The 25,662-nt window shown below is 40.5% G+C and overlaps 2 protein-coding genes across 2 annotated transcripts; both read right to left on the bottom strand.

Moving 5' to 3' along the window:
* Positions 1-2,070: 2,070 nt before the first annotated feature.
* Positions 2,071-3,838, bottom strand: srxn1 (sulfiredoxin 1 homolog (S. cerevisiae)). The gene is made up of 2 exons (XM_018687347.2): positions 3,536-3,838; positions 2,071-2,784 (listed from the first exon to the last, which is right to left on the bottom strand). The coding sequence occupies exons 1-2, from the start codon at positions 3,767-3,769 to the stop codon at positions 2,575-2,577; spliced, it is 444 nt and encodes a 147-aa protein (XP_018542863.1). The 5' UTR covers positions 3,770-3,838; the 3' UTR covers positions 2,071-2,574.
* A 6,306-nt stretch (positions 3,839-10,144) lies between these two features.
* On the bottom strand, positions 10,145-19,994 carry scrt2 (scratch family zinc finger 2). The gene is made up of 2 exons (XM_018687382.2): positions 18,413-19,994; positions 10,145-14,865 (listed from the first exon to the last, which is right to left on the bottom strand). Exons 1-2 carry the CDS (start codon positions 18,570-18,572, stop codon positions 14,066-14,068), a joined length of 960 nt encoding a protein of 319 aa, XP_018542898.1. The 5' UTR covers positions 18,573-19,994; the 3' UTR covers positions 10,145-14,065.
* Positions 19,995-25,662: the final 5,668 nt, after the last annotated feature.

The raw sequence follows: 25,662 nt of genomic DNA, 5'->3' as shown, positions 1-25,662 counted from the left end.
TTCAGAGGAGAAATTTAGAGGCCTTTAGAGGCCGGTCGGTAAAAACTGCCCCGGGTCTCCCTTCATTTCCTCGATGGCCACAAAGGGAGACCATCAAGCGGCCCCAAGCTCGCATTGTGGAGGGCGCTGACGTCGGAAAGTCCTCATCTGTGTGCAGTGACCTGCAATGTATAGTTTACCTATGTTGTTCTGCAACCCTACAGTTTCCTTCCTCTACAACGGAGGCGAGGGAACTGTTGTCTGGCTTGATTTAGGAAGCAGGGCCAGTCTCAAGGTCAGTGACAACAAACAAACAACAAACAGGTCTTTATATAATATACTTACGCATTTATTTAAAATTATTAATAACAGTGGCAACCATTAATATCATTATTTGGCATATTTAAGAAAGGCAACAGGCTGCTTTTAATGTTAATTCTTGCAAGTAATAGTGTGAAGAGAGAGCCATAAATCAGGCTGTCTTCATAAAAACTTGTAAAATGCTTTTATCTGAGGACCCTTCAAGGAAGTGAGAAAAGGTTCTGATTTAAGCAGATTTTCATATGAGCTGACCTGTGCGACTAAAGTGTGAATGAGCTTCCCATTTCTTCTCTGTCTTTGACAAAACACAATATCTGGAAGGTTACAGGAGGGATCTTTTTCAGAGACGACGAGCAAGAAAGACTGATGTTGGGAAGAGGGGGCAAACTCAGCAAGACTGAGCAACATCTTGACAGAAGACGTTTGTCAGCCCGATGCTCTCATAACACCTGACTCCTTCTACAAACCATCTGGTCTATAGGCTCCTTTCTATCACCTCGTCTTCTTGTTGCTGTCTGAAACATCGCAATCAAACTTGACTGTGCATGAACAAAGTGGCACATATCACTGAAAAACTGGCAACTGTGTGACACCAGACCTTTCACAAAGTTTGATGTACTGATACTGAATGTTGCTGCGACATTTGGTGCAGTCCTGCTCAATTATTAGCACTGTTACCATCATGTTTTTTCCTTCTAGGTTTGTCCCACATTGCATATTCAGTTTGTCCTCATGTGCACAAAGCAGCTCGGCAACATCTGATTTCTAAAATTAACACAAGTGCTACAAAAAGAACGAATGGCCACAGGGACATTTTGATGTGAAGTTAGACCAAAATAGCTCAGATGTGAGACAACTTGCATTTGAATCTTTATCATAGGAGGAACTCAAAAGGTGCAACTGAATGAAAAGCTGCTGTGGAGGACATTTTGACATACCACAGTGGGAAAATCAGAGGTGTAAACTAGAATGGTACTTAGCAGAGACGTCTATATAACAATACAGTAAGTGATGGATGAATTTACCTTTTTGCTTCAGATTCAGGACCCTGGGATGTCTGAGGTCACCGCCTCATCCATTCATTCACTGCTCTCAGTGCAATGCATTGCACTGTGGGACTGTTACCATAAAGTTTTGTATTTTGCTTGCACCATTGTGTCATTTTTGAAGGTACTGTATAGTGGATATAATCCAGGCAGTCAAATAGTGATTTCAGACTCATATAATCTTTGCTGAGCAGCAGCAACAGCGGCCCCTGCCGCCACAAGTGGCATTTACAGGACACTGGCGCATTAAATTCATTAAAGTCGCAGCAGTTACAGGTACTGGAAACAGTGGACCCCTAGAGGTTAACAGCTCATGTACAGAAAACAAAGCCTGTTAATTGCTCAGTTAACAAACAAAATATTAATCAAAGGAGATGATAAATCTGTCTCTATGTATATAGTCCTGCGTATATTGCTCCTTTTTTCATATTTTTATGACATTGTCCCGTTTATACTGTTCTTAAGTTTATATTTTTTATAATATCATCTTGCTTATACCTTGTTTTCCACTTGTATTTATGCCTTTTTTTCTATCTTTTCAATCTCTGATGCTGGTGCAACAATGTAAATTTCCCTGTTGTGGGACTAATAAAGGATTATCTTATCTTAAATGAAATACAGAATTACCGAGCTAGCTTCTTTTGTGTTTGACATGACAAACTGGTGTGAAGTGGAAATGAAAGAGGCGCCATTCTCCATATTACAAGTCAGTGTACCATCACAATAATTTTGAAGCTTTTATTTTAGGATAAAATAGTTACATAATGTTGCTTTAATTGCTAAGCATCGATTGTTATTGGGAAACAGGGTCCAGGACCATAAAAATGAGACTATGACAGCAATGATATTAGTAAGACCTGTAGAATTCTACACTTGCTGTGTAAAAAATGGCGACAATCCCTGCCGTAGCAACGGCTTCATCATCATGTTTTCAGACGTACTTGAAAATAACTGTAAAATAACCATTTCAATTACTTTTACTATGTGCAAGTACAGCTGGTGGTTAAAGCTATTAAATGACAGATGTTCACTTGGTAAAAATGTTTAACTTATAAAAACACACATTTACAAACACACACCCTCTTTAAATCACATTTCAATGTCATGTCTTTAAGTGAAGAGTTACATTTCCCCCTGCTGGTAAATCCTTTGCTTTGCAGACACCAGCTGCAACAGAAGAGTCATAACTGTGTGTGTGTCCAAAGAAAAAAAGAAGGAAAAAAAAGCATCACCGCAGATCAGGTGTTGAAGCTCCCAAGTAAGTGCTAAGGTCTGAGATGTTTGATTTAATGATCTTGGCTGGAATGGTCGGCATGTTCAGCCTCTGATACGCAGCGAACCTGTGACAGCCTCCAAAAGAATAGTAGTAATTTCCCCCCTCTCTACCTTTGATCCAGAGCACATCAATGGGAGGAACAATGCTTACGTCGGCTGTCTCCTGGAAGAGAAGAAGTCAGTTACTTCATACAGCAGAATTTATGATCATATGACTGATGCACTACTGCAAAAAAGCCTTATCTTTATTGATTTGTACTGTCATATCACAAATAATACATGATACATTATATTATAATGATTAGATGGAAACTACAGGATGGTTGAGGAGCTAAGCGTTACCAGAGATGAAAGAAAAAAATAATCTACACAAAGTTTTGGTCATTTTTTGGTATTTTTCTGTATACTGTATACTTTATTGCCTTATGTAAGGAGTTTTGTATTTGCATTAACGAGCTTATCATGTTTTCAAAAAAAAAAAAAACTTCGAGCATAACTCCAATATTTTCGCCGCCTTTACCTAGGCTATGTAAAGAATCTGAATACTTCTTCCACCACTGACAGTCACACAATAACACAAACTAACAGATCAAGGCAGTGGTACTGTTTCAACCAATTCCAAAGATTTTTGTCCCCATTACCTATCATTAACACAAAAAAAAAAAAACATGAGAAAATAAGGCCCAGGTTTAAAAATACCGGAGTTATTCTTTAATTTAAAAAGTAACTACGGCTGTCAGATAAATGTAGTGGAGTACAAAGTACAATATTTGCCTCTAAAATGTAGTGGGGCTCAAGTACACAGCAATATTAAAGGTAGCTCAAGATTTTACTTAAGTAGCCAACAGTAGCTGAGTAAATGTATTTAGTTACTTTCTACCACTTGTCTGCAGATAAAACCATAGCTACATTACCTTAATTGTGTCCATCAGACTCTGGACTTTCAGGTCGTCCAGTACCGGAGGAAACGGTCTAATGAGGACGTTTAATGGGACGTGGTGAACCTCCTCCACCATGTCCGAGTGAATAGACCGGTTGTCGCTGTGTTTATCGTCCGCTGGGCTAGACTCAGAGGACGTTACTGACATGTTTCTACCGGATAAAACAAACTTCACTCGAGTTTTACTGCCGAGCCACAAACGAAACATTAATCTACCGGCTGTAGTTGCTGTCGGTGTTTACTGCTGTTTCTTTACTTCCTGGATGGTAACGTCTTGCGGACTGCGTCATATCTTTAACGGAAGGTTTTCATTGGTCCACCGCGCTGTCAATCATCATTGAACAACATCCGCCCCGCTCTGCTTGAATTAACCTACATTAGTACGGAGTCCAAAACACTCATTATTCAAATAATAATTATAATTAATTAATTAATATATATAATCATATTAATAGAATTAGAAAAATAACAATTACATCGTATTGTTAAATGCTATTGGATAATACATTTTCATTACAAGTGAATTTTATTGAATATAATTTTTAAATACATACAGTAGGATAATATCTGACAGGGGCACTAAAAAGGGTAAAATTAGGTACATTTTTTTCAATTTTAAATGACTAAGTTATCATCACTAATCGACTATTTTATTTACAATGTACAAGTAAAACTTAAGGTTTCTTTTTCTTTTCTTGTTTTTGGCAAAAAGTAAATATTCAGAGAACCAAACCCTCCAACTTAATTTACATGGTTCAGTCCTGCCCCCCAAACCAGGCAAACATTAATTGATAGCAGTTAGCATCACGTCTCAGCTTCCAATAGAAAAACCTGGCTTCCAAAACTGAAAAGAAAGACAGCAGAGAAAAAAGATGGATGACAGTATGTCACTCCATTTTTCACACAGAAAGGTGAGTGTGATCCATGATTGGTGGAAATTAACCTGTTAGCTTATTTCATAGTGAAATAAGGCTACTGTGTGTATTTACATTTCATTCCTATTTTAGCTGACATCAGTTGATTAATGCAGGCAAACTTTTAGCAAGTTGTTAGCATCTCCCTGGTACCAGGACCAACAGATCAGCCTCCTTGTCTCCCCATCCCCACACCTCTACCACCGAACCAGCCCTAAAATCATGTTAAGAAGCAGATCTTTGGAGAAGTAATGAGGCATCAAGCTGATGAAACAATGTTCAGAGTTTTTTTTAACATCAGGGTTAAATGGTTTGCTTCTTACCATGTAAACAGGCCTTCATTTGAGGTAACATGTTGAGTACTTTGTGGCAAGTTCTTGTGATAAACACAAACTTTACCCCCTTCTTGTGAGATAACTTATTCATTTCATGGCCAAACCGTCTCTCATTAAAATTCACTCCAGCAATTAGCCATGTTGTTGAAAAGAGTCGCTACAAGTCCAGAATCCTTTGGTGACAGTGGTCTTTAATAAGTCACTGACTTATATTGTCAACTGTTGCGTAATATAGGCTTCCTCCTTCAAAGGGCACTAGTTGGTGATATTCTATTTTTGCAGGGATTTTCAAAGAGCCAGCCAGGTTGCTGTGGTTACAAAAAAGGACGTCTGGGCTCGCAGCTTCACACAGGTAAGTGGGTAAGCTTCAAAGATCTTGCGGCGGTGGAGCAGAAACAGAACTATTGTTGTTTTCTCCAACCCACAGCTAAAGCATCTTCTAATGAGGCAATTAAAAATGATTTCTTGGACAGGAGAGGCAGGCCATTATATTGAATTATTACAGATACTTTGAACTACAATGGCAACGCCTTTTATGTTGATTAATTGGTCACACAGGGATCAGTTACAACATGAAGGAGGTCTATATATAGTATATAATCATTTACAGTGGTATCAGTACATTACATATCTTTGTTGGGAAAAAAAACTGAGCAAAATACATTGTGTAATTTAGGTGCAGCAGTAAATGTAATCAACTTTTTTGCCTTCCTGTCAAGTGATAGTTTTGCAGTAACAGCAACAATCTGTTTACAGTTTCTTCAAAAACAGCTTAGCTTTGAAAGCCACCTCAGATTTTCTGCATTTTTCCCCTTAAAGAGCAATTTAGCTGACACCAGTATGGTGTGAAAACAACTGAAAAACTCCAATTAGACTATAATATGCTGACTCCATGACTTGGTGTTTGAATAACTACAGTATAGTAAATATGTATGGTGACACACCCCCCCCCCCTGGGCTTTATACAGTGTCGAAGTCAGAGTCGCTGCTTTGCTGTCAATCAAAAGCCACTTCATCACGCACCAAAAGAAACCAGCATCACACGAAGAGAGGAGACCCTGTCAGTCAAAGCATATAGACATGTAAATCATCTCCAGTACTGAGGTGTGTTTAGAGTCCCACTACACTCTGTGTGACCCTCTGCTGTCACAGCAGGACTGCATTCTAGTTGCTAACGTATCTCAATTACTTAGATTGAGTTAGTCACACAGGTACAGCGGCAGGTCATGGAAAACAGTTCCCACATAATGATTTGCTGTTAATATTAGATTTCAGTCCCCGTGGGATTGTCACACTTAGAGCAGCTGGAGAAAATTACCTGCCAGCTTTCCGACGGGGAAGTGAGCTATATTTATTTATACCTTCTCTCTCTTTTCTTTCTTTCTTTTTTTTTTTTTACACGTTGACATGCTTTTAAAGTGATAATTATTCTGACGGCAACTTTCAGTCTTCAAACTATAGCTGTGTGATAGATGAATGTGTCTGAAATCATGACACGGTTTAGCAACAGTGGATGTTGCTGAATGTGACTGATCTGTTCAGCGACGTTGATTATTCACTGGTGGCCTTCGCTGCTTAAACCTATGAAATTATTTTCTGCGCTATCTCCTTCGAGTACAGCTGCCCAGAACGGGATTTTTCTGTTTAATGATCTTCCCTTTGCCTTGAAATAAATTTGCTTTCCCAACCTCACCCTGAGAGAGAACAAGTGGTGCTTTGGAGAGAGGTTATTTAGATGTGGATTAAGCGCTGGCCTTTCTTTCCATTTACACTTAGTTCAGTTCATTAACTTTACCCCAAAAAACAGAAGCAGAAGAACATTTTTTATCAGCATAGAAAGCCACAAAAGCATTGTCAAAATTATCTTATTTGTCTGTGCAACAAACGATAAAAACCTCATCTCTGTAACTCCTTTGCTATCCTTGTTTCTGCATGTATCGCATATGAAGGGAAAAGGGAGCTATTTAAGGAGTGCCCTGCTTGACTTCTCCCTGAGTGTTGATGACAAGTTGGATATCTTAGATGCATAAAAATGTGATTTTGACATGACTTCAAAAAGAGAAGCATACGGATGAGGTGGACCCTCTGCCAACAGAGAGACGGGGAAACAGATGGGTTTTACACAAACAGCACAAACATCAAGAACACTGAGTTAAAGAGCTTGGCAGTCTCACTTGATGAAACAGTGAGGAATGGAGGCGCTTTTAATGAGCATCTCTCCTGTGATGCAGAATGTGAAAAGACAAACTGTTAGCTCTTAAAGGGACAGTTACGGTTTGGTTGGCTCTGACTGGTTGAACCAAATGGTTTTTTACCAACCTCTTGATGGGTGGTTTTGCATGCAAACTGGTTACAACACTGAGACTGTTTAAACACAGATTCATGCTTTCACTCAGAAAATAAAATAATCCAGATCAACAAAGAAAGCCTGCTTATTGGTGTTGAGTTGTTTACGCTGGCAGTTGGTGTTCAGCCAACAGATGGCGCCAGATGTATGAGCAGGGTCAGAGCCGGGGCCAGCACCAGTTGAGCTGTGTTGAATCGAGTAATGATAGTTTATATAATCACAAAGATGACATGATGTTTTCTGCTTCACCTGTGAGCAACTGAGAGACACCAGTTGCAACTAAAATGGACACCAGCCATGACTGTGAATGTCTTTTTTCTCTATTTTCCTTTTTAAAATGCTGTAACTTGATTATTTTCATCATCAGCTCTTCTGTTGATTATATTTTTCATTATTTGTTTGGTCTGTAAAATCATCACTTCCCTACAACCCAAGGAGACATCTTCAAATGGCTTAGAGCAACAGTCCAAAACACAAAGATATTAAAGTCAGGGCTGTCACTCATTATTATTTACTCAACTAATCAATTAATCGTTTGATCTACAAAGTGTCTAAAAATAGACAAAGATGTCACAGTTTTCCAAACCTTAAATTGTTTGTCTTTTTCTGACCATTCATCCAAAACCCAAAGAGAAAACATAAAATATTCACACTTGAAAATCTGGAACCAATCAGTGTTTGGCCATTTTGTTATTCAAAAAAGACTAAAACATTTAATTGGCTGTTAAAATAGCTGCTGATCAATTTGTGCCAACCAACTATCGATTAATCAGGTTATTGTCACAGCTTTAATTCAATTTCAAATCAATACAACAACACAACAATACAAATTCTCACAGGTGAGACACTATGAGGATGTTTGGTAGTTTTTAGTATTTAGTATTAATCAAACTATTTTTCTGTCAGCTGATTTATGAATTATTTCAGTAATCATTTCAGCTTTGTCCTCGTTGAGAAACTGAGAGAAACCAAGTGCAATGAAAATGCTCTCCCCACAAATGATCTTAAAATGGACAACACCCATTACAAATCCTCTCCATGTGCATTCTTTGCCTGTGATCTTAACAATAAAGATAATTTGTCTGTACAGCTGCAGCTAACAGTTCTTATCATTAGTTTCTCAATTAACCCTGTTGAAAGTGAAAAAACGCTCATTACAGTTTTGTAAAAGGCCGAAGTGATGTCTTCAAATGGCTTGTTTTTCCAGACCATCTGTCCAAAGCTCAGAGATATTCAGTTTACTGTTATACAACAGCAAAGAAAAACATCAAATATTCACATTTTTTTATCTTTTTTATTTAAAAATTGTGAGGCGTTGCTCAGGATTGTCATGTTTGAGAAACTGAAAGACACCAGTTGCAATGAAAACGCTTTCCCCTCGAATGAATTTGTCATCTCACCAGTAAGGATAATTTGTCTGTGCAGGGTAGCAGCTTTGAATAATTACTATTTTCCTATAAATAGCATGATAATTGAATTCTATGGTGTTTCTCCCTGCCTTTTGTTTTGTGTCGTATCCTTGTATCTGCTGCTGTAGGTGTCAGCAGTAACCCTGTGGTAACCCCTCACCCCATCAGAGGGCTGTTATATTTTCTCTCAGACACTCACTCAGAAGATGATGGTGTTCTCAGGTCAATATCTTTGAAGTGTGAGTGTAGCTCGCTCAATTTTGAAGGTTGTTTTCAATAATTTACCGGAGTGAATGCAAGTGTGTGTGTGTGTGTGTGGTAGTGGTGGGAGGTGATGGCTGTCTGCCGTGCTGTGGAGCATTGCACGGATATGTATGCAGAGCCACGGTCTCCCTATACCTGCCTCCTGGTGCTGATCACTCACAACTGCTGCTGTTTCACACACACACGCATATAGCACACCCACGGGTCATGTAATTGGATTCCACGGGTCCCCATTTTACAGTCCATTGCCATGTAATGAAATCAGTTATTTACTTTCATCATAAAATCTGATAAGGGACAACATCTGCCGGGGTAAAGTTTTAGCGAGCGCTGCACATGAATGTAGATGTGCAGGTCTGCAGCACCGTGAGCTGAAGAATCAACACTTGGTTGTAGACTTGTCGTTCGGCTCGTAAGAGGAAGCAGCATGTGAAAACAGACACTTTATTTAGTTATTTGTTTGCCTTTGGCGACATAACTGGCGTAGAAGCAGCAACAACAAGTGAAATCACTGCTTCCCCCCTCATTGTAGAGAGAGGAGTGTGCAGCAAAGTGTCTTGTTTCTGAGTCTCTGCTCTGCCCTGCTCTGCCTGCTGTCTCATTATACTGCTGCTGTGCTGCTGGAGGACACTGAAGGACACAAGCGATTGAATTCAAGTGTTGTATATTCCCTGGAAACCAATCAAGAAAAGCCCCAGAATAATAATCCCTGTCCGCTGTCATGATTCATTTTTATTTTCTTCCATATTTTTCTCTGGCTTTTGAGTCACTCAGAAAGAGTAGTTCCAGCATGAAATCAATGTTCCATTAAAATTTAATGACCAGGAAGGGCTTAATAGTAGTGGAACAGATGCCTCTGCTTTTGATAACGCCGACATCCCAGGAACTCTTATTCAAAGCTATATTGGTGTTGTCAGGTCCTCTGACTGTGCCTGCTCTCCTCGCCACTGCTGTGAAAAAACAAAGGGATATTGGCGTTTCTGTGCCTCGCAGCAGTAGAATTAAAAGTTGGTAAACCGACAGTAAAACTCATAAAATCCCTCAAACATTGACAGAGGAGGGCTACAGCTGATGGCACATTATAGTTATAACTATAATTACTCTCTGTGTTAATGTTGACTAAGGGCTGTTTCAAACACACAACAGACTCACCAGTTTTCTCAGCGTTTCAGATATATGTTATAAAGAAAAACAGAAAATTGAATGAGCAGGTTGGTTTGTCCGTAAACATCTGCAGCGTGTGTGAGATGAAAATGAATAAAATGATAAAATGAAATGTGTTTATTTTAAAAGAAATAAGAGTGGACTTGCAGGTTCCTTGTGCTATTGTTTTTATTAATGTTATCATTGCTATTGTTGTCATCATTATTAATTGTAGCAGAACAAGATAAATCAAAACACCCCTCAGCAATCATGGCTTAAGTTTCTTCATACTCAGCTGGAACAGAGAGAAAGACAGAGAGAGAGAAACAGAGAGAGAGAGTGAGAGTGAGAAAGAAAGTGGAAAATCTTAATCAGTTTTTTTTTTCTTTGAGGACCATATGGAAGGTTTCAAGCAGCCAACCATATGTTGAAGGCTTTTGTCATGGAAATCATACTTTTTGGCACTTTTTCATTGCGCAGCCAAGCCGGGCACATAAATAAAAGAAAACAAGAACAGAGAAATCATACAGAACATGATCAAATCTTTGAGAATACACAGAGTTTGAAGGTTTTTTGTTTGTAACTTACAACAGATAGCTGTGTTTTTTTTTAATCAAGACACTCCCTGATTCAAATGGCCACCCAGACTGCAATTGGTACCTGTATTTGTCTTTTTTTTTCCTTTAATTAAAAAAAAAAGACAACATGAATAGAAAAAGAGCAATTAAATGTCTACATGCATTGTCATATTATTGCTGTGATATATTTACAAATATATTTACAAAATTATCAAAGAGGAACAATGTTTCCCTACATTTAAATTCAGGAGTTTAGAATCAAATTGTGCCTCCTTTTCTGTAATCAGTGTTTTCTCTGTGGACGATCTGTAATACTGCCAGGTTTAGGCAACAAGCCTACAAGTACATCTCCAGTTCCACTTGTTTTTAATCATCTTAGTACTTTTATCTGCCATATTAAAGCACAGTCCCCAGGTTTTTGGAGGTACGTTATATCTCTGTCCCACAGTAAAATATAAAACATATAATAAAAAAACAGAATCCACTGGAAGTAATGATTTCTGCATTAGCAACGTGCCAAACTGTGTGTTCTGCAAGTTAATCAGGAGACAGGTGGTTTGGATGCTCTCATGCAGTGATTCAGCTGTAGCACTTAGGCGACCATTGACAAAATGATGGTGACACAGGGACGGAGAGGACAGACAAACAGAGCACAAACTCCTCTTTCCTGTCTTTTCTCCTCAATTTGGTGAGTTTTTTTTCCTTTTCTTTTTATTTAGTGGCGAGCTCAGCATTACTGCAATGGTGTCATCCATTTGGAATATGCAAATAGCTGACAGTGCATTTGCCTGCTGGTGCTTGACCTTCCCCTTGGAGGTCGCTCACCGACTCAATTACGCTCCCTATCTGCAGTCTGTCTGCAAACACCTGTTATCCTCCCACACTCCGCCACCCTCCGCCAATCCCACTTCAGCACATCTCATCCTCGGTGCGTCTGTTTAGAGGCAGTTGGGGACGGGAGGATGAGGAGGACGGCTGGTGGGGGAGGAGGAGAAGGGGGGGGGGCAGGCAGAGACAAATGATTGGAAGTGAGAAGGGGGGGAGTTAGAAGTGCATTACAGCTCATCGTTTTATTCCAACAATCTTGAAAACTTTCCCTAACAAGATGGTTCACGTCAAGATCATTTCCATTAGTGCTGGTTAGAAACGTGTGCAGCCATCTTTGCGTGCACCTCAGAGATTTGTTTGGCTGCTTAAAACGGCGCTGAAAAATCTGGAAGCAGTGGTGACTCTGAATTTAATGGTTTATTATGTCAGCTAGTAAATGAGTATTACTGTAATCCTGCTGTGTTGTATGTAACCCTCTAACAGTTCAGTCAAATCATGCCTGCACTTCAGCTGCCAGAAGAGTTTTTTTTAACCTGGTTGCTCTTTAAAACAAAACAGTTAAAATAATAAAAAATATTAAAGTATAGCAGCTTTTTCCAGCCAAATTAACAGTTAGAGCAGTTTTGGACTCGCTGTATAAAGGATTGAGTGTTGCTTAAAGTTACAGCATCACTATCATTATTGCTTTTGCACCTTTGAAACCTTGGTGTAACTGGATTACATCTACATTATTTGGCTCTCTAATTTCAACAAACGGATAATGTTACGTTTTCATGGCGACATCTACGTGCACATCGCGTCAGCCATTATTTCTGGGGATTATTTATTTATTGCCTGAGATTTAAAGACAAAGACAAAAAAAGGGCCAAAAACCTCCAGTCATGCGGTGGCGGTGGACTTTTGGCAGAAACAGCAAGATGGAGAATATTTTAGTGTTTTGTTTTCATTGTTTCTTTTTATTGCCCTAAATTGACTGAAAACAGGACAGCTGTGATTGTTATACATGTCAATTGCTGTGTCAGTAAAGTTATTGCCACGAAAAAACAAAAGTAATTCTGCATTCATTTGTTTGAAGTCCTCTAGCACTGGTACTGTACATTGTTCCTCTTTAAAAAACTAAGTCCCATGGACTCTCTACAGTTTTCATGCATATAAACATTTTCTTTGAAGATCAGCAGCATCTTACAAGGTCAATGGATGTTCATTTTTTAAATTATAAACAATAAATAAATACATGATCATTAACAAATAAGCAGGTCTTCAATAAATACACAAAAATAAGGTAAATAAATAATCAAATAAATAGATAAATAGGTCGATAAATAAAGTATTTACATGATAAATAGATGGTATGCATCTAAACCGTGGGCGGAGCTTTGAGCGACATATAAAACAGACAAACAGAATAATTTGACTGTCACTTTGTAACTGAGGGTGTGAGAGTCCATACCTTCACTCTGAGGTAACACTGGCGGTGGGGGGAGCACCTCAAACACTGGGTGAAGATTGCTTGTTAAGACTGGACGATGCACCATAAAGGCAGCAGAGTTTATGCAAGCCACCATGGTGGAGGAAGAACAACGAGAGTTTTTTTTTCATTGCTATAGACAAGTCGACCGCACATGGCACTTATAACGACAGATCATTTGGTCTGGCTCTCAGTGTGTTTTTGTCCAGGTCTGTACATCAGGGTGAGACTATGAATTTGATCAGACGTCGTGTGTGATAACCTGTTCAACAGGCCTGTTAAACGTTTTAAAATCACTGCTCTTGGAGAATTAAACTGAATGACCTATGGCCTATGTTCTTGTATAGCTTATTTAAATGAGCTTTTTTTTGAATACCCACAGTTACAAAGATGCTTTTGATCAACAAGGGATAATAAGCACAAAAAAATAAAGTTAGAAAAATCAAATACAAAAATAACATCCGTTGAATTGAAACATTGGTGTGGAAAAAGGGGTTTTGTCTTTTTACCTTTTAAAATGATCTCCCTTTTTTGCAAATACTGTCATAGTTCACATTTTCATAAAAAGTTCATGTTGGCAGTTGCAAAAGAATTCAATTCTTAGCAAATAAAAAGCAGCATAAAAATACAAGAGGTCATTTTGTCTCTAAAAAACAAAAGAACACTGTTAGTCCTTTTTTATGTTTTTTTTTCATTTTCTCATTACTATTTGCTATAAAATATCAGGAATCTAAATATTATTACTATTGATATCAATATCATTATAGTCATTGATAAAAATTCACATGCCAGGCCTCATATATAATTGTGTGTAAGTGTGTGTGCACACGTGCGTACGTGTGTGTGTGTGTGTGTGTGTGTGTGTGTGTTTGTGTGTGTGTGTACATGTCTGTGTGTGAGTGTATGTGTGTGTTCACATGTGCCCACGTCCATGCGAGCACATGTTGCTTAACTGTGTACAACTATCATCTACAGTCTCTATTTGGGGGAAGGTTGTTTGATTGTATGTTTCTGTGGACGATTAGCTACTGTGCAGGGAAAAAATCCAGCATCTTTTGAAATTGTCTTTGCCATAATCATTAGAGTTTCTTCACGTAATCTCAGTGAAAATATTGCTTTCTAAAAAAAGGGAAGAAAAAAGGCATGGAGGGCAGAGTGAACAGGGTTATTGGTGGTGAACCTACAACAGGGGTTCAAAATTTTGCTTCTTCCTTGTGGTTAGTTTTCTGATCCAGAGTCGTCTTCGTCTGCAGAGCCCTTGAAGCAAGCTGACTCATAGTGCTTGTTCAAGTAGGACTTGAGAGCGAAGGTCTTATTGCAGCGCTTGCATCTGTAGTGCTTGAAGGCAGAGTGTGTTTGCATGTGGGCGCGGAGGTTTGAACGGTCAGCAAAGGCTTTGCCACAGTGGGCGCAGGCAAAGGGCTTCTCCCCCGTGTGTGAGCGCATGTGACCTTGGAGGAGCCACGGCCGGCTGAAAGCCTTGCTGCACACTTCGCACTTGTGCTTGAGGTCGTGGGTGAGGATGTGCATGGCCAACGCCGGCATGGACACGTACACTTTAGAACAGGTGGGACACTTGCGGGCCATCTTGCTGTCCAGGCTGCGGTGCGTCTGCTTGTGTCTGCTGAGGTTGGAGGAGGTGGCGTACGTCTTGCCGCACTCGTTGCAGGTGTGGCGAGGCGTGCCGGCTCCCCTCTCCTGAGCCCCTGCGTTGGCGCTGCTGCTTCTCGAGCCTCCTCCACGACTCTCACCGTCTCCCTTTCGCCTTGAGCGCCCATCAGAGATGAAGAAGGCATCCATGGTGTAACCCTCGGCCAGGGCCTCCGATTCACCACTGTAGAAGCCGCTGGCCGTCATGCCAGACTGGGGGCTGTCGGGGTGCTTCAGGTCGGGGTCACAGTACTCCCCTCCGCTGCTCACCTGGGTGTACAGGGGGTCTGACACCGGCGAAGCCAGCTTGTGCTCCATCTTCTTCTCCCCCTGGTATACAGATGGCGTGATGTAATCCTGGATGTAGCCTGGGTAAGAGACACACGCAAACACAGTTGGCCAGGGGTTGTGATGGATAAGGACACAGTGACACGCCGGTGATTACATGATTATCATGTTGGATGATTGCCCTTCGTGAAATGGTGAAAAGAGTGAGTGGCAGCACAGAGCTAACTGCATTTTTTCCAGAACTCACAGGTTGTACACACAATAGTGCAGTGATGCGGGGAAACATGATGCCCTCAGCTGCAGTTAGGAGGGGTTGCAATTTTACAGTGAGGATGAGCGCTAGATAATAGCTCATCAAAGAAGTCTCCTGTATGAGAGGATGCATATTTAAGCCCCTCTTAAATAAAGTAGTCTCATTGATCAGAGCTCCCTCTCTTCATCTATGGTATGTCAGTCCTCTGTGGCTGAGGCCTGTCTCCATGTTTGCTTAATGAGTGCTCTGTCTCAACTCTGAACCTTAATAAATACATTTCTACAGAGCTATAAAATTTTGGCAAAGGTTTTGTATTTTTTAATGCGAGTATTCTCAAAAACAAACACCTCGAAACAGGTTGCTGATTTGAGAGAGCTGTATTAATTACTGTGAGTTTTTTTTTTTTGTTTGTTTGTTTTATTTTTGAAGCAGATAAACTTGTCACATAGCTGCTTACATCCTGTAGGATTTCATGCTACTTCTTCAAGCATGATGCAGCAAAGCACAAAGCACCAAGAGTGATTTAAATGCCCCCAACTGTACAGAGCATGATTTCAGAGAGATATATTTTCACTGGCATCATTCATGTCTTTCCTTTCCCTCCAAAGCAGCTCAGTGCCAGAGGAGCTAAAAGGCTTGCTGGCAGCTAAATGCACCCAGACAGAGCTCGATATATATATTCGTATGCTGTGAATCTCAGAAGCTGAAGAAAAAAATGCATTTTACCTTCAGGGTTGATATTGTACAGGTTGAACATATTAGAGTAAATATAAAATGTGGTGAAATTCCTTTCCTGGGAGAAATAGTGCATAACTGCAGAAAAAAGGCATTCCTAAGCACTGTGTGCAGCAAGCAGTGGAAATTAGGTATTGACTGCTTTTTAATGAAATTCAAAGTTTTGAACTGATCAATAGGCCATCATCTGTAAAATAGTGCAGCTGTTAGAACAGCCGAGTGCCGGAGAAGATCAAGTATCTGCGACACACAATAATAGTTTATTGAGGAAGCGGTGAGCTCGAGGACTGACGACGTGAGACATGGCATCGTACATGTTGTTTGTGAAGAGGGTCACCTGCCCACAGTGGCGAATACACGCTGAAGTGGCCTTCAAGAAACAGGCCATTAAGAAATCAGCTGAAGTGCTCTCTTACTACAGCGACTCCGCTCCCAAGGGTTTCTGTTCACACACCCACTTTGTCAAAGACATGACCATGACACCCAGGGACAGGGAAACACCAGGCCTGTGCACACATTATTATGCTGCACTGCATGGGCTTAGTGTTTTAAACCAAACAGATGGTGTTTGTCTGAGAGGGGGCAACACTTTCTTTCAAAATAAAAAAATAAAAAAAATGAACAAATATTACTTATTTAGATTTTTTAAAACAAAATTCCTACAATTACAGTTGAATTTACAGCAGCTTCAACAGTTATTTGTAGCCACATCCACCTGTTTTACAGTCACACTACAGACGGTGGTAAAAATAGCTGTAGGGCCTGTGCACTACGTACGACAACATGGCCTTTATTTTTGCTGAGATTTTTTTTTTCTCCCAACAAAACACAGTGCATCAGTGTAAGCTGAGTTGTTTACTGTGTTTCAATTACCCAAGGTCAGACATGGAGCTCATCATTCAGGACTCGCGCTGTATCAGCCTTTACAGCTCATAGACTCATTCCTCTAATGCAAAGCAAGCATGTAATTAATGGACCCTCTCAGCCACCCCTCTTTGTTGTTCAACAGACACTCAAGTCAAATGTCTCCACAATGGGAGGAAAGAAAATCTCCTGGCACGGCAGAAGTGCTGATGTTAGGTATTTCAGCCTCGCTGAGAATTCTTTTATTTAGCCTTTTTTTAAAAAAAATTGACTCAACATGAAAGGGACGACTCTTTTGTTCAAATTAAACACCTTTTGTCAACATCAGTAGGGCCTTATTGTTCTTTTCTTCTTTTTAATGTAATGCTTATTTTTTATGGTGTTGAACAATAGATTCAGGAACAATAGAGAGTGACAATAACTATACAAATGGATTCTTTAATAATAAAAATATAAAATTGTGCAGCAGGAAATCTAAAAAACATTCATTACACTCTGCAAAATATGCCTGGTAAATAATATTTTTTTAGTCTTTACTCAGCAGGTTGTTTTGAATTTAACAAACCACAATAGTTCATAAAGCAGTCCTGCCTCTTTTACCTAAAATAAAATGTTTGTTTATTCCACTAATCCTGCTCCATCTACATTTCAGTGAACCTTGTTCCTGACACGATTGAATAACAGGTGGGAATCGACACAACATTTAAGCTGTGGACCACGAAGCCTCTCACACTGTGAAAATATCCCCCAACAAATCACAACAAAGACACACATATGGCCCTCTAAACGTGGCCACAAAATGGAAGCGGCGAGCTTAAAGCAGACTGTGAAAGTGAAGGTCGCCTCTGAGCGCTGACTGGAGCTTAGTGTGGCTGGTCCGTGTGTTGACCACAGTGCAGCTATGTGCCTTTCTTCATGTTTACTGTACAACCTCTGTCACGTGATCAGCCTCATTGCTGCCCCAAGCATTTTTGTCTCCTTTTTCTCCTTCCCTTCACTATCCCCTCAGCCCCAGCTCCCCACCTCCCTCCCGGCTGCACTGTACAGTGTGTTGATGTCTCTTGTGGCGACGATAGGCCTGCACGGCTGAAACTCTAACCCCTGCTAGTTTTCAAATGCCCGGAAGGAAGAGAAAGATGTAGTGGAGCGATGGGGGTGGGGAGACTGTGCATGCTCCATTTGGATGGGAAGAGGGGGGCAAGGGAGGATCGGACCGTGATGGGAACTCAAGGACAATAACAGCTAAGGACAAATGTATCATCCGATACTCATCTCTCATATTCATGAATTTTTTAGTGCACATGATGACCAGATATAGTCAGTCTATGCGTGCTCAGCTACCACAGGGTTGGTGCAATCATACACATACGTAACTGGAGCTTCTCCTGATTAGACACACGTTTTGTTCCCTATTTACATAAGCTAATCCGTGGCTGTGACCTGAATTGTGTCTGTCCTTCACTGGAGTCAAAAAACAAAAGTCTGGGAGCACAGAGATGGGGGTGGGGTGCCACTGGAGAGGATTATTCAGGATACTGATGCTAAAAATCAGCTGGCTGCGTGTAACGTCTCGCATTAATTCACACTATACGAGCATGTTATTGGCCGTAGCGAAAGAAAATCTCACTCAACACAAAAACAAAAGAGGATGCCATCTGTGCTAAGTGTGGAAACGTCAGGCTTGCTGAAATCAGCACTGGAGCTCGTCTACAGGCAGGAGCGCTGGCACATCTTAAACTGGAGCGGGGCAGACTAGTGGAGGCATGTTAACTCACCATTCTCACTGAGACGAACCCCAAGGCTGGTCACCGAGTCTGTGATGGAGCGTGCAAAAGTGAACGAGTCGTCCAGGTGGTGATGATGATTGGAGGTGGCCACATTGGACGAAGAGAAATCATCAAGCTTGATCTTCTTCACCAAAAATGAGCGGGGCATGTTTCAATGGATAAAAACACAGAGCTGAGAAAAACGCATGAGAAAAAAAATAAAAGACCCTCTGAGGAAGCACACAAGCGGAGCTGGCTTGACGGTAATCCTTGCGGTTAATGTGAAGACAACGGCCAAAAACATAAGATAAGAAAGAAAATGGAAACCAGTGGAGAACAAGGCTGACGGCAATGCTGTGTGATACTCTCTGGCTCCCCCAGCTTCCCCAAGAAAAATAAAAAAATAAAAAATAAAAGCGATCCTGTTCAGCACTGGATAGCTCCTGTGATGCAGCAGGCTTAAGGGACCAGTGAGGAAGAGAAGAGATGGAGACAGACAGAGAGAGGAGGGAGAGAGAGAGACTGTCAGACTAGCTGAGATCAGCAATCACGCCAGCCTTTATATGGGGCACAGGCAGTGGAAGATCAGGTGGTGCTGCGAAATGGAGCTGCTTAGCTTTAATCCATCAAATGTCCCCGGGGACACACATCAAATTACTACTGAACCGTCTGTGCATTCGCACACAGACAGAGGAGAAAGAACACAGCCAGACCCCCACTGCCCCCACTGCTGCTCCCCCCTTCTCCTCCCCTCCCCTCCCTCTTTCACCCCGCTTATGCTCCATGCTCGGAGGAGGAGTAAAAGAGGAGGGCAGACAATGGAGATGTGGATGAGAGCACACTCAGTGTCCTGTCCCCCATTGTTTTCAGATGAAGTGGCACAGTTTATGTTTGCCTTGTACAGGCGCTGCCTCCCTCATGTCATCTCTGTTACCTCAAGCAGCCTCAGATCTTTGCGGCCCTTCGACACACTGCACTGTACTCACATGCAGAGAGCACACATACAGTACAGCAGAGGTTAGCCGAGCGTCTGCGAGCGCCGGACCTTTATTTTAAAGCTGTACAGGATACCAGCACTGTTGACGAGCGGGCTATCAGGGGGAAGTACTAGTGCTGCACTGCTCAGCTTGTCTCTCTCTCCCCATTACCACTGCACAGATGTGTGTCCTGCCATGCGTGGCAGTGAATTATCTGATTAATTAATTACATCTTTTTTGATTAGGGTGAAATCTAGAATTGGATTCGTGCTCACTAAATTGGCCACATATCTCTGGGTTGGTTTGTATTTGTATGGATTCATTAGCACACTCTGAATTTTATGCTACATTATACATTGTATTTTTCATTAGAGCTCAACAGTTGTTGTTCCCTTGTTAGAATAAATGAGAGTTAAATATTTGTACAGGAAAAAAATAATCTCATGTTAGTTTATAAAAACAACAAGCAACAAGTTTTCAAGTGAAACAAATGATGCACCTGTTTGATTCAGCTGGAAACACTTGTTTCACATCACTTGTTTGATTAATGTCTTACAGCATTTTAACAATAAAATTAATGACCATCGCTTCTATTTCTGTTTAATCACTCATAATAGTGAAGAAAATAGTGCAGATCTGTAGTATGTGTCTATTCTATTCTGTTCTATTTTGCAGTTATTCTGTTTCTATGGCTGTCATCATGACTGGAAAAGCAAACTATTGCAGGAGGAAGCTGAAATGTGATGATCCTCTTTGTGTTTGTCATTACTGTATTATTTTTTTAATCTCTAAAATGTCAGAAAATAGTGAAAAAAGGCCATTACAATTTTCCAGAAATCCAAAGTGACATCTCATTTTGTGCATCCAACAATTCAAAACCAAAAGATATTTAATTTCAGTCAAATAAAACTAAAACGGCAAATCCTCACATTTTCCTCACACACAAGTGGGATTAATTTTCTGCTTGTTTTCGCCCTGGCTGTATTGGCTAACACTCATGCACTCATGTCTTTCTCTTATATGCAATAAGTAGTGGCTCTGTTAGATATATGAACTGATTAAATACTAGTTACTTACAATAATTTAATTGTTTTAGGCAGTTAAATTAACATCTTCACAATGAGGGATGTTAGAAATTTGTAAGACCACTTGTGGAAAACCTGAAAAGGTTCTTCAACCTTGAGACTAAACCTCTGACTGATTTCATATATTCTGTACTCTCCATATTGATCTGGCTCTTAAAATTGCGCTCGAGTGTGGTTAAAGGTGCTATAGATTTATCCAGACGTTTAGGGGTGCCCCCTCACCTGGGTCGCTCTAAATCATCCCCGCCACCTACAGTGACCCTGCAGCTCGGACGCGACAGGTCTCAGGAGGGGGACGGTGTTAAATCAGCGTGGTCTGGATTTATCACATGTATGTGATTGTACATTACATTACAGGACAAGTTCACGTTGCTGTCACAGAGCCAAGCTTATAGCGTGGAGGCAAGGACGAGAAAGGTCAGGGGAACAATCATTGTCTAAAATAATGAGCTGTAGTGGAGGTTTTTCTTCTTGTTTTTGTGGTGTTATATCTCTTTTAATAAACATTGCTCTGTATGAGTCATCTTGTGAAGCAGTATTTCACAGAAAACCATAAACTCCATTTCTTTAATTATCTAATTGCACCTGTTTTCTTTAAGATGCCATCAACTGCAGCTTCTTGCGTTGATATGTTTGGGGTGCTGCAACGATCACAATTTGTTCATGAGGAAAAAAATATCTTTCAGTCTGCTAAATTATTCCTCAGACTTTATTCCTCGGAGCAGGGAGGTTAAATGAACAAGAAGCCTTCGCTGACTGATATTGAACTCTTTCAGCATCTTTTCAAACCTGCAGTCTGTATCTTCTTGAACTACAGTTCACCTCTGACAGCAGCTCTCATTATTCTGCTCTTTGTGCTGTGCAGTGGAGCTCAGCCAGTTCACTTCTTTAAAGTATAAACATGACACGATCGCATCAAAACTGGCAAGTCCAAGGAGTTTTGAGTAGATATGAAAGGCTGGGAAGAAATTCAATTAGGGCTGTGGCTAATAATTATTTTCATTTTTGTATAAACTGCTTAACTGATTGATTGTTTAATCAATTACATTTTTTAAAATCGTGAAAAAATACCCATTATAACTTCCCAGAGCGCCAGATGATATCTTTAAATGTCTTATCTTATTAAACCAAAATCTAAAACCCAAAGATATTAATCTTAAAGTCTAATATGACACAAAAAGCAGCAAATCCTCTCATTTGAGACACTGCACCCAGAAAATATGAGCTTTTTTTACTTTTTTGTACAAGAAATGACTGGAATTATTCATAAATTATCAGAATAGTTGCTGATTATTTTTGCTGACTGATGACAGCTCTAAATTCAATCATAAATCATCTTTTAAGTAAACCCTATGATCATGTTGTGTTGTTGTTTTTCTAAAACTCTGATGTTTGAATAACTGACTCAAAGCAAATACTAATTAAAAACTAACAAAACAAGTCATTAAGGTTTCTGTTTTCCTGAACCACAATGAATTTAAACTATTCATATATCCTCCATGTTGTATTATATACTGATATTGGAAATACAGAGTTATATTGATCTCAGCTCCCCCGGCTGAGCCCTATAGCTGATAGAGATGGAGGAAGCCACCTGTAACTGGAAAAGACGCCAACCAGCGAGTTTACAGTAACTTCACATGAAATACTCTGTGGTCCGGCTGTTTTTGGCTCAATATTAACGTGATCTGCAAATTAATTATCGCCCCATTGCATCACGCATTAGCTTTAGAGACAACTTAAAGAACGAGTGCAACAAGTTAGCTACAGGTTAGAGGTGAATTGTGACAAACAAAAGGAACCATGCTGTGATTGAAACATGTTTCAGGTTACTAGCATCCAGCAGCAGGAAACTCACCACCAATTGTTTCCACATCCTCCTCCTCTGCCTCCTCCTCCTCCTCCTCCTCCTCCTCCTCATGCCGGAGCTCCGGTCCACTTATGGCCCCCAGACTCCCTCTGACATGTGGTCACTGCCTCAGGACGTTACCATAGCGACTGACCCCCTCAGGCTGGAGGAATGGGTTTTTTTTTTTTTTTTTACTCTGCTTTACTGGAGCGGGGGCTTTTTTTGCTGTGGTCAGATGGGAGGCTGAGATACAATCAGCCTCATTAACATCCTGTATGGCCCTCCAGGGTTACAGAGACGACCTGGCCAACAGAATGAATGGAGTCAATCTAGTTGATTTGTTCCTTCACACTGTTCCACGAGAGACAGTTACCCCCATCTACAGATGTTTATTATCTCTATTTACAGACATGTGAAGTCTGTTTAATCACTTAGCTCGTGACTAATTCAGACACCTGGAACATTCTGACAAAAAAGAAGATTAACTAAAGAGAAAATGTGATTTAACGTCTCGTAATAGGCACTGCTTATATAAAGACACTCTGAGCTTGTTGGGTTAGGTGAAGAGAAGCTAAGAGTCCATTAGGCATAGCCATCTATAATTCACCTCACTCTTGCTTACTGGGTCACTTCAATGAGGCTTTTTTGAGCTGCCACAGTAGGAGACTGTTGTGCTTTTTAGAGCTGATGATGATTAAAAAGTTTAATATACAATATGAATTCGTTTTAGATGCAACAAGTATTTTTATTTATTATATTATATTTTATTTTATCACAAAAGTCTTATTTGTTTTGTCATTTTTAAGATGTTTTCTGGCTGCCCTTGTGCATGCATTTGGCACTAAATCCTTTTTTAAAATATCTTTTTACACAGAGGCTGATCAGACATGGCTCAGTGAATAAGGTCATGAAGGCAATGTTTAACATTTTGCAGTGGATTCCCAGTCCAACATGAAGTCTGAATGGACTTTAACAGCCTCCCCAGTTGTACTGTATCTAATGCTGTTTGGCAGATAGTTCAGTGTATCACTCATGCCCTATTTGGCTTGTGTCTGCCTGTTGTCCTGTATGCATCTCCAAGCGTGTGTGCATTTGTTGTCCATGGGCAACTGTTCAGTAAATAGGGCAATTAAGTGTGAAAAGCAGAAAGGAGCTAGCATGTTCCTATCTCTTTGGTGGGGGAGATAATTTATGCTAATAACATCTCTACCGCTCAAGCTGCCCAAAAATGATAGCAGACCCTTTTGGCTTCAGAAGAATCTTTTCATCCTCTTGGAGGAAAAAAACTGGTTTCTCAACACCTTGCAAATAAGACAGCTGTGTGGCAGAGAATGAATCTCTCTCCCTCTCTCTCTCTCTGCCTTTCATCTCCAGATGATAATCTTTTCTCCTTCACTGTCTTGTATGGTGCATGTTTGTTCTTCATTTAGCCTGTGGAATACTTGAAACCTAGTTTCCCCTCCGTCTCCCCCACCCTTGCTCTCTCGTACAGCCTCACACCCTGCACACAATCTATCATCATTTTTCCTTCAAGAGCCGTCATAGGAAGTCGCGGCATGTGTGAATGTATTACTGTAAATAGTATCCTATGCATGAGTGATGCTTCTTAATAACACTTAAACTCCAGCTCAGTATGCTGTTCATGTGGGCTAAATTCCTCTATCATAGTGAGGGGGCACAAAGGCATTGGGTGGCTGTGCAGTGCAGGGGCCATGATGGCAGTTCAATAAATAACCTCAGCGAAAGTGGGAGCAATAAACCATATGAAATCTCTACCAGCTACCCCACTATAATGCTCAGTGAGGAGCTCTCATGTCAGCCACTAAGAACAAATGTGTCAGCTTCCAAGGCTGAGATAATTTCTTTTGTGCACCTGCAACAAGAAAGCCTGATCAGAATGTGGGTTGCAGTTTGAAACATTTGGTCTTTAAGGAAAAGTTTGACATTTTGGGGCTAAGTGCTTTCTTGAAGACCCACCAGAAGCCGGCTAATGTTGTTTAGCATTAACGTATTACTCCCTCTTTACACCAAAATTAAAATATATGTGCGGGCTTTAATGTGGGCAAACCTGCTAAAAGCAAGCCCGTCCCATTGCTGGTGGACGATTTTGCCTTTCTGTTTGTTTGTTTGTTTTAATTATCTTATTTTTCTGGTGTGTCACGTTCAATGTCACGAACGAACAGTAAACAGTAGTAAACAACATGGAGGCTCGTGCCTGTGTAACGGTCGTTGCTATAGCTACATAGCTAAGGTTAGCTTTAATGCTGAGTACTTACCAACGGCCGTTGCTAGAGCTACATTGCTAACATTAACATTAGCAGCTGTTTACTTACCAGTCTTGAAGAAACCTTGAGTTCAGCATTAAGCTTCATTCCTGTGCCCGCCAAGAGCTGTCTCCAGAAGTGAAAAGCAACGCCAATGTTAACACCTTTTTTGCTTTTATTTCTTCCGCCTCTTTGCTTCGACTGACGTTAGCATGTTAACAGCTAGCTTCGTCCCGTCCAGTCTCGTTTCACTACAGCGCGCATGCTAACGCTAGCTATCGCTGTATGTCACCTATCGTACTATTTCTTGGCCGGAACCAGTTGCAAACTCCAGGAAGTTGCTGGTCTTGATCCAGAAATACATGGTACACATCCCTTTCCAAACCCACTGGCAGGTGGATTTTGTTATCTCTGGCCAGAGCCAGGCCAGGTGTTCCCTGTTCCCAATGCTCACATTAAGCTAAGTTAGCCTTTTGCTAGCAGTAGATTCAAAAGGCAGTGGTATTCAAAAGGTATTTCTCACATAACTACCAACAATAAATCATACAAGCCAGAAATGTTTAACTTTTCCTTTAACCTAGAATGAGTTTGCCTTGAAGAGGATTTTTTTCGTGTTCTGTTGTCCCCCAATATTATTTTCTATTTCAGCTTCAATAATTAAATTCACAGTCAAAGATGTTCTGCAGGAGCATTCCACTGTGTTCCTTAGCAAAGTACTTTCATTTTCTAATGCTGTAATTAAACCTTAACTATAATAGTCGTCATCACACCTTGCTCTGATTTATCGAGAAATAATTGTTCAGATAATCTTAGTCTAAATTAATTGGGTTAATTAATCACCACTGTGTCCCTCACCCTCCCTCCCTCAAATAAAGGCATTGTAGGTCTTTTCACATTATGTTCCATCACGAAGGTCAGAGCGGTGGGTAATAGACTGTCGTTTCCAATTTGTACTTCCACGCAAAGGAAGAGCAAATGCATTAGTGAGATGGTATCAGCCTGTTTAAAATTAGACAACAAATGGACAGATTTGCATGCATGTAGCATGGATGGAGCAGCCCGGCAGGAAGATTACTCAGTGTTG

This window comes from Lates calcarifer, linkage group LG6 (genome assembly GCF_001640805.2).
Source record: "Lates calcarifer isolate ASB-BC8 linkage group LG6, TLL_Latcal_v3, whole genome shotgun sequence".
Classification (NCBI taxonomy): domain Eukaryota; kingdom Metazoa; phylum Chordata; class Actinopteri; family Centropomidae; genus Lates; species Lates calcarifer.
Note: the sequence above shows the minus strand (reverse complement) of the source record. Positions and strands in the feature narration are given on the sequence as shown.

Excerpts from the sequence above, each read along its gene's own strand:
- scrt2 (XM_018687382.2), bottom strand. The coding sequence starts at position 18,572 with ATGCCCCGCTCATTTTTGGTGAAGAAGATCAAGCTTGATGATTTCTCT. Across the intron at positions 14,866-18,412 it reads GGTTCGTCTCAGTGAGAATG|GCTACATCCAGGATTACATC; the intron begins GTGAGTTAACAT and ends TCTCTTACCCAG.
- srxn1 (XM_018687347.2), bottom strand. The coding sequence starts at position 3,769 with ATGTTTCGTTTGTGGCTCGGCAGTAAAACTCGAGTGAAGTTTGTTTTA. Across the intron at positions 2,785-3,535 it reads GTCTGATGGACACAATTAAG|GAGACAGCCGACGTAAGCAT; the intron begins GTAATGTAGCTA and ends CTTCTCTTCCAG.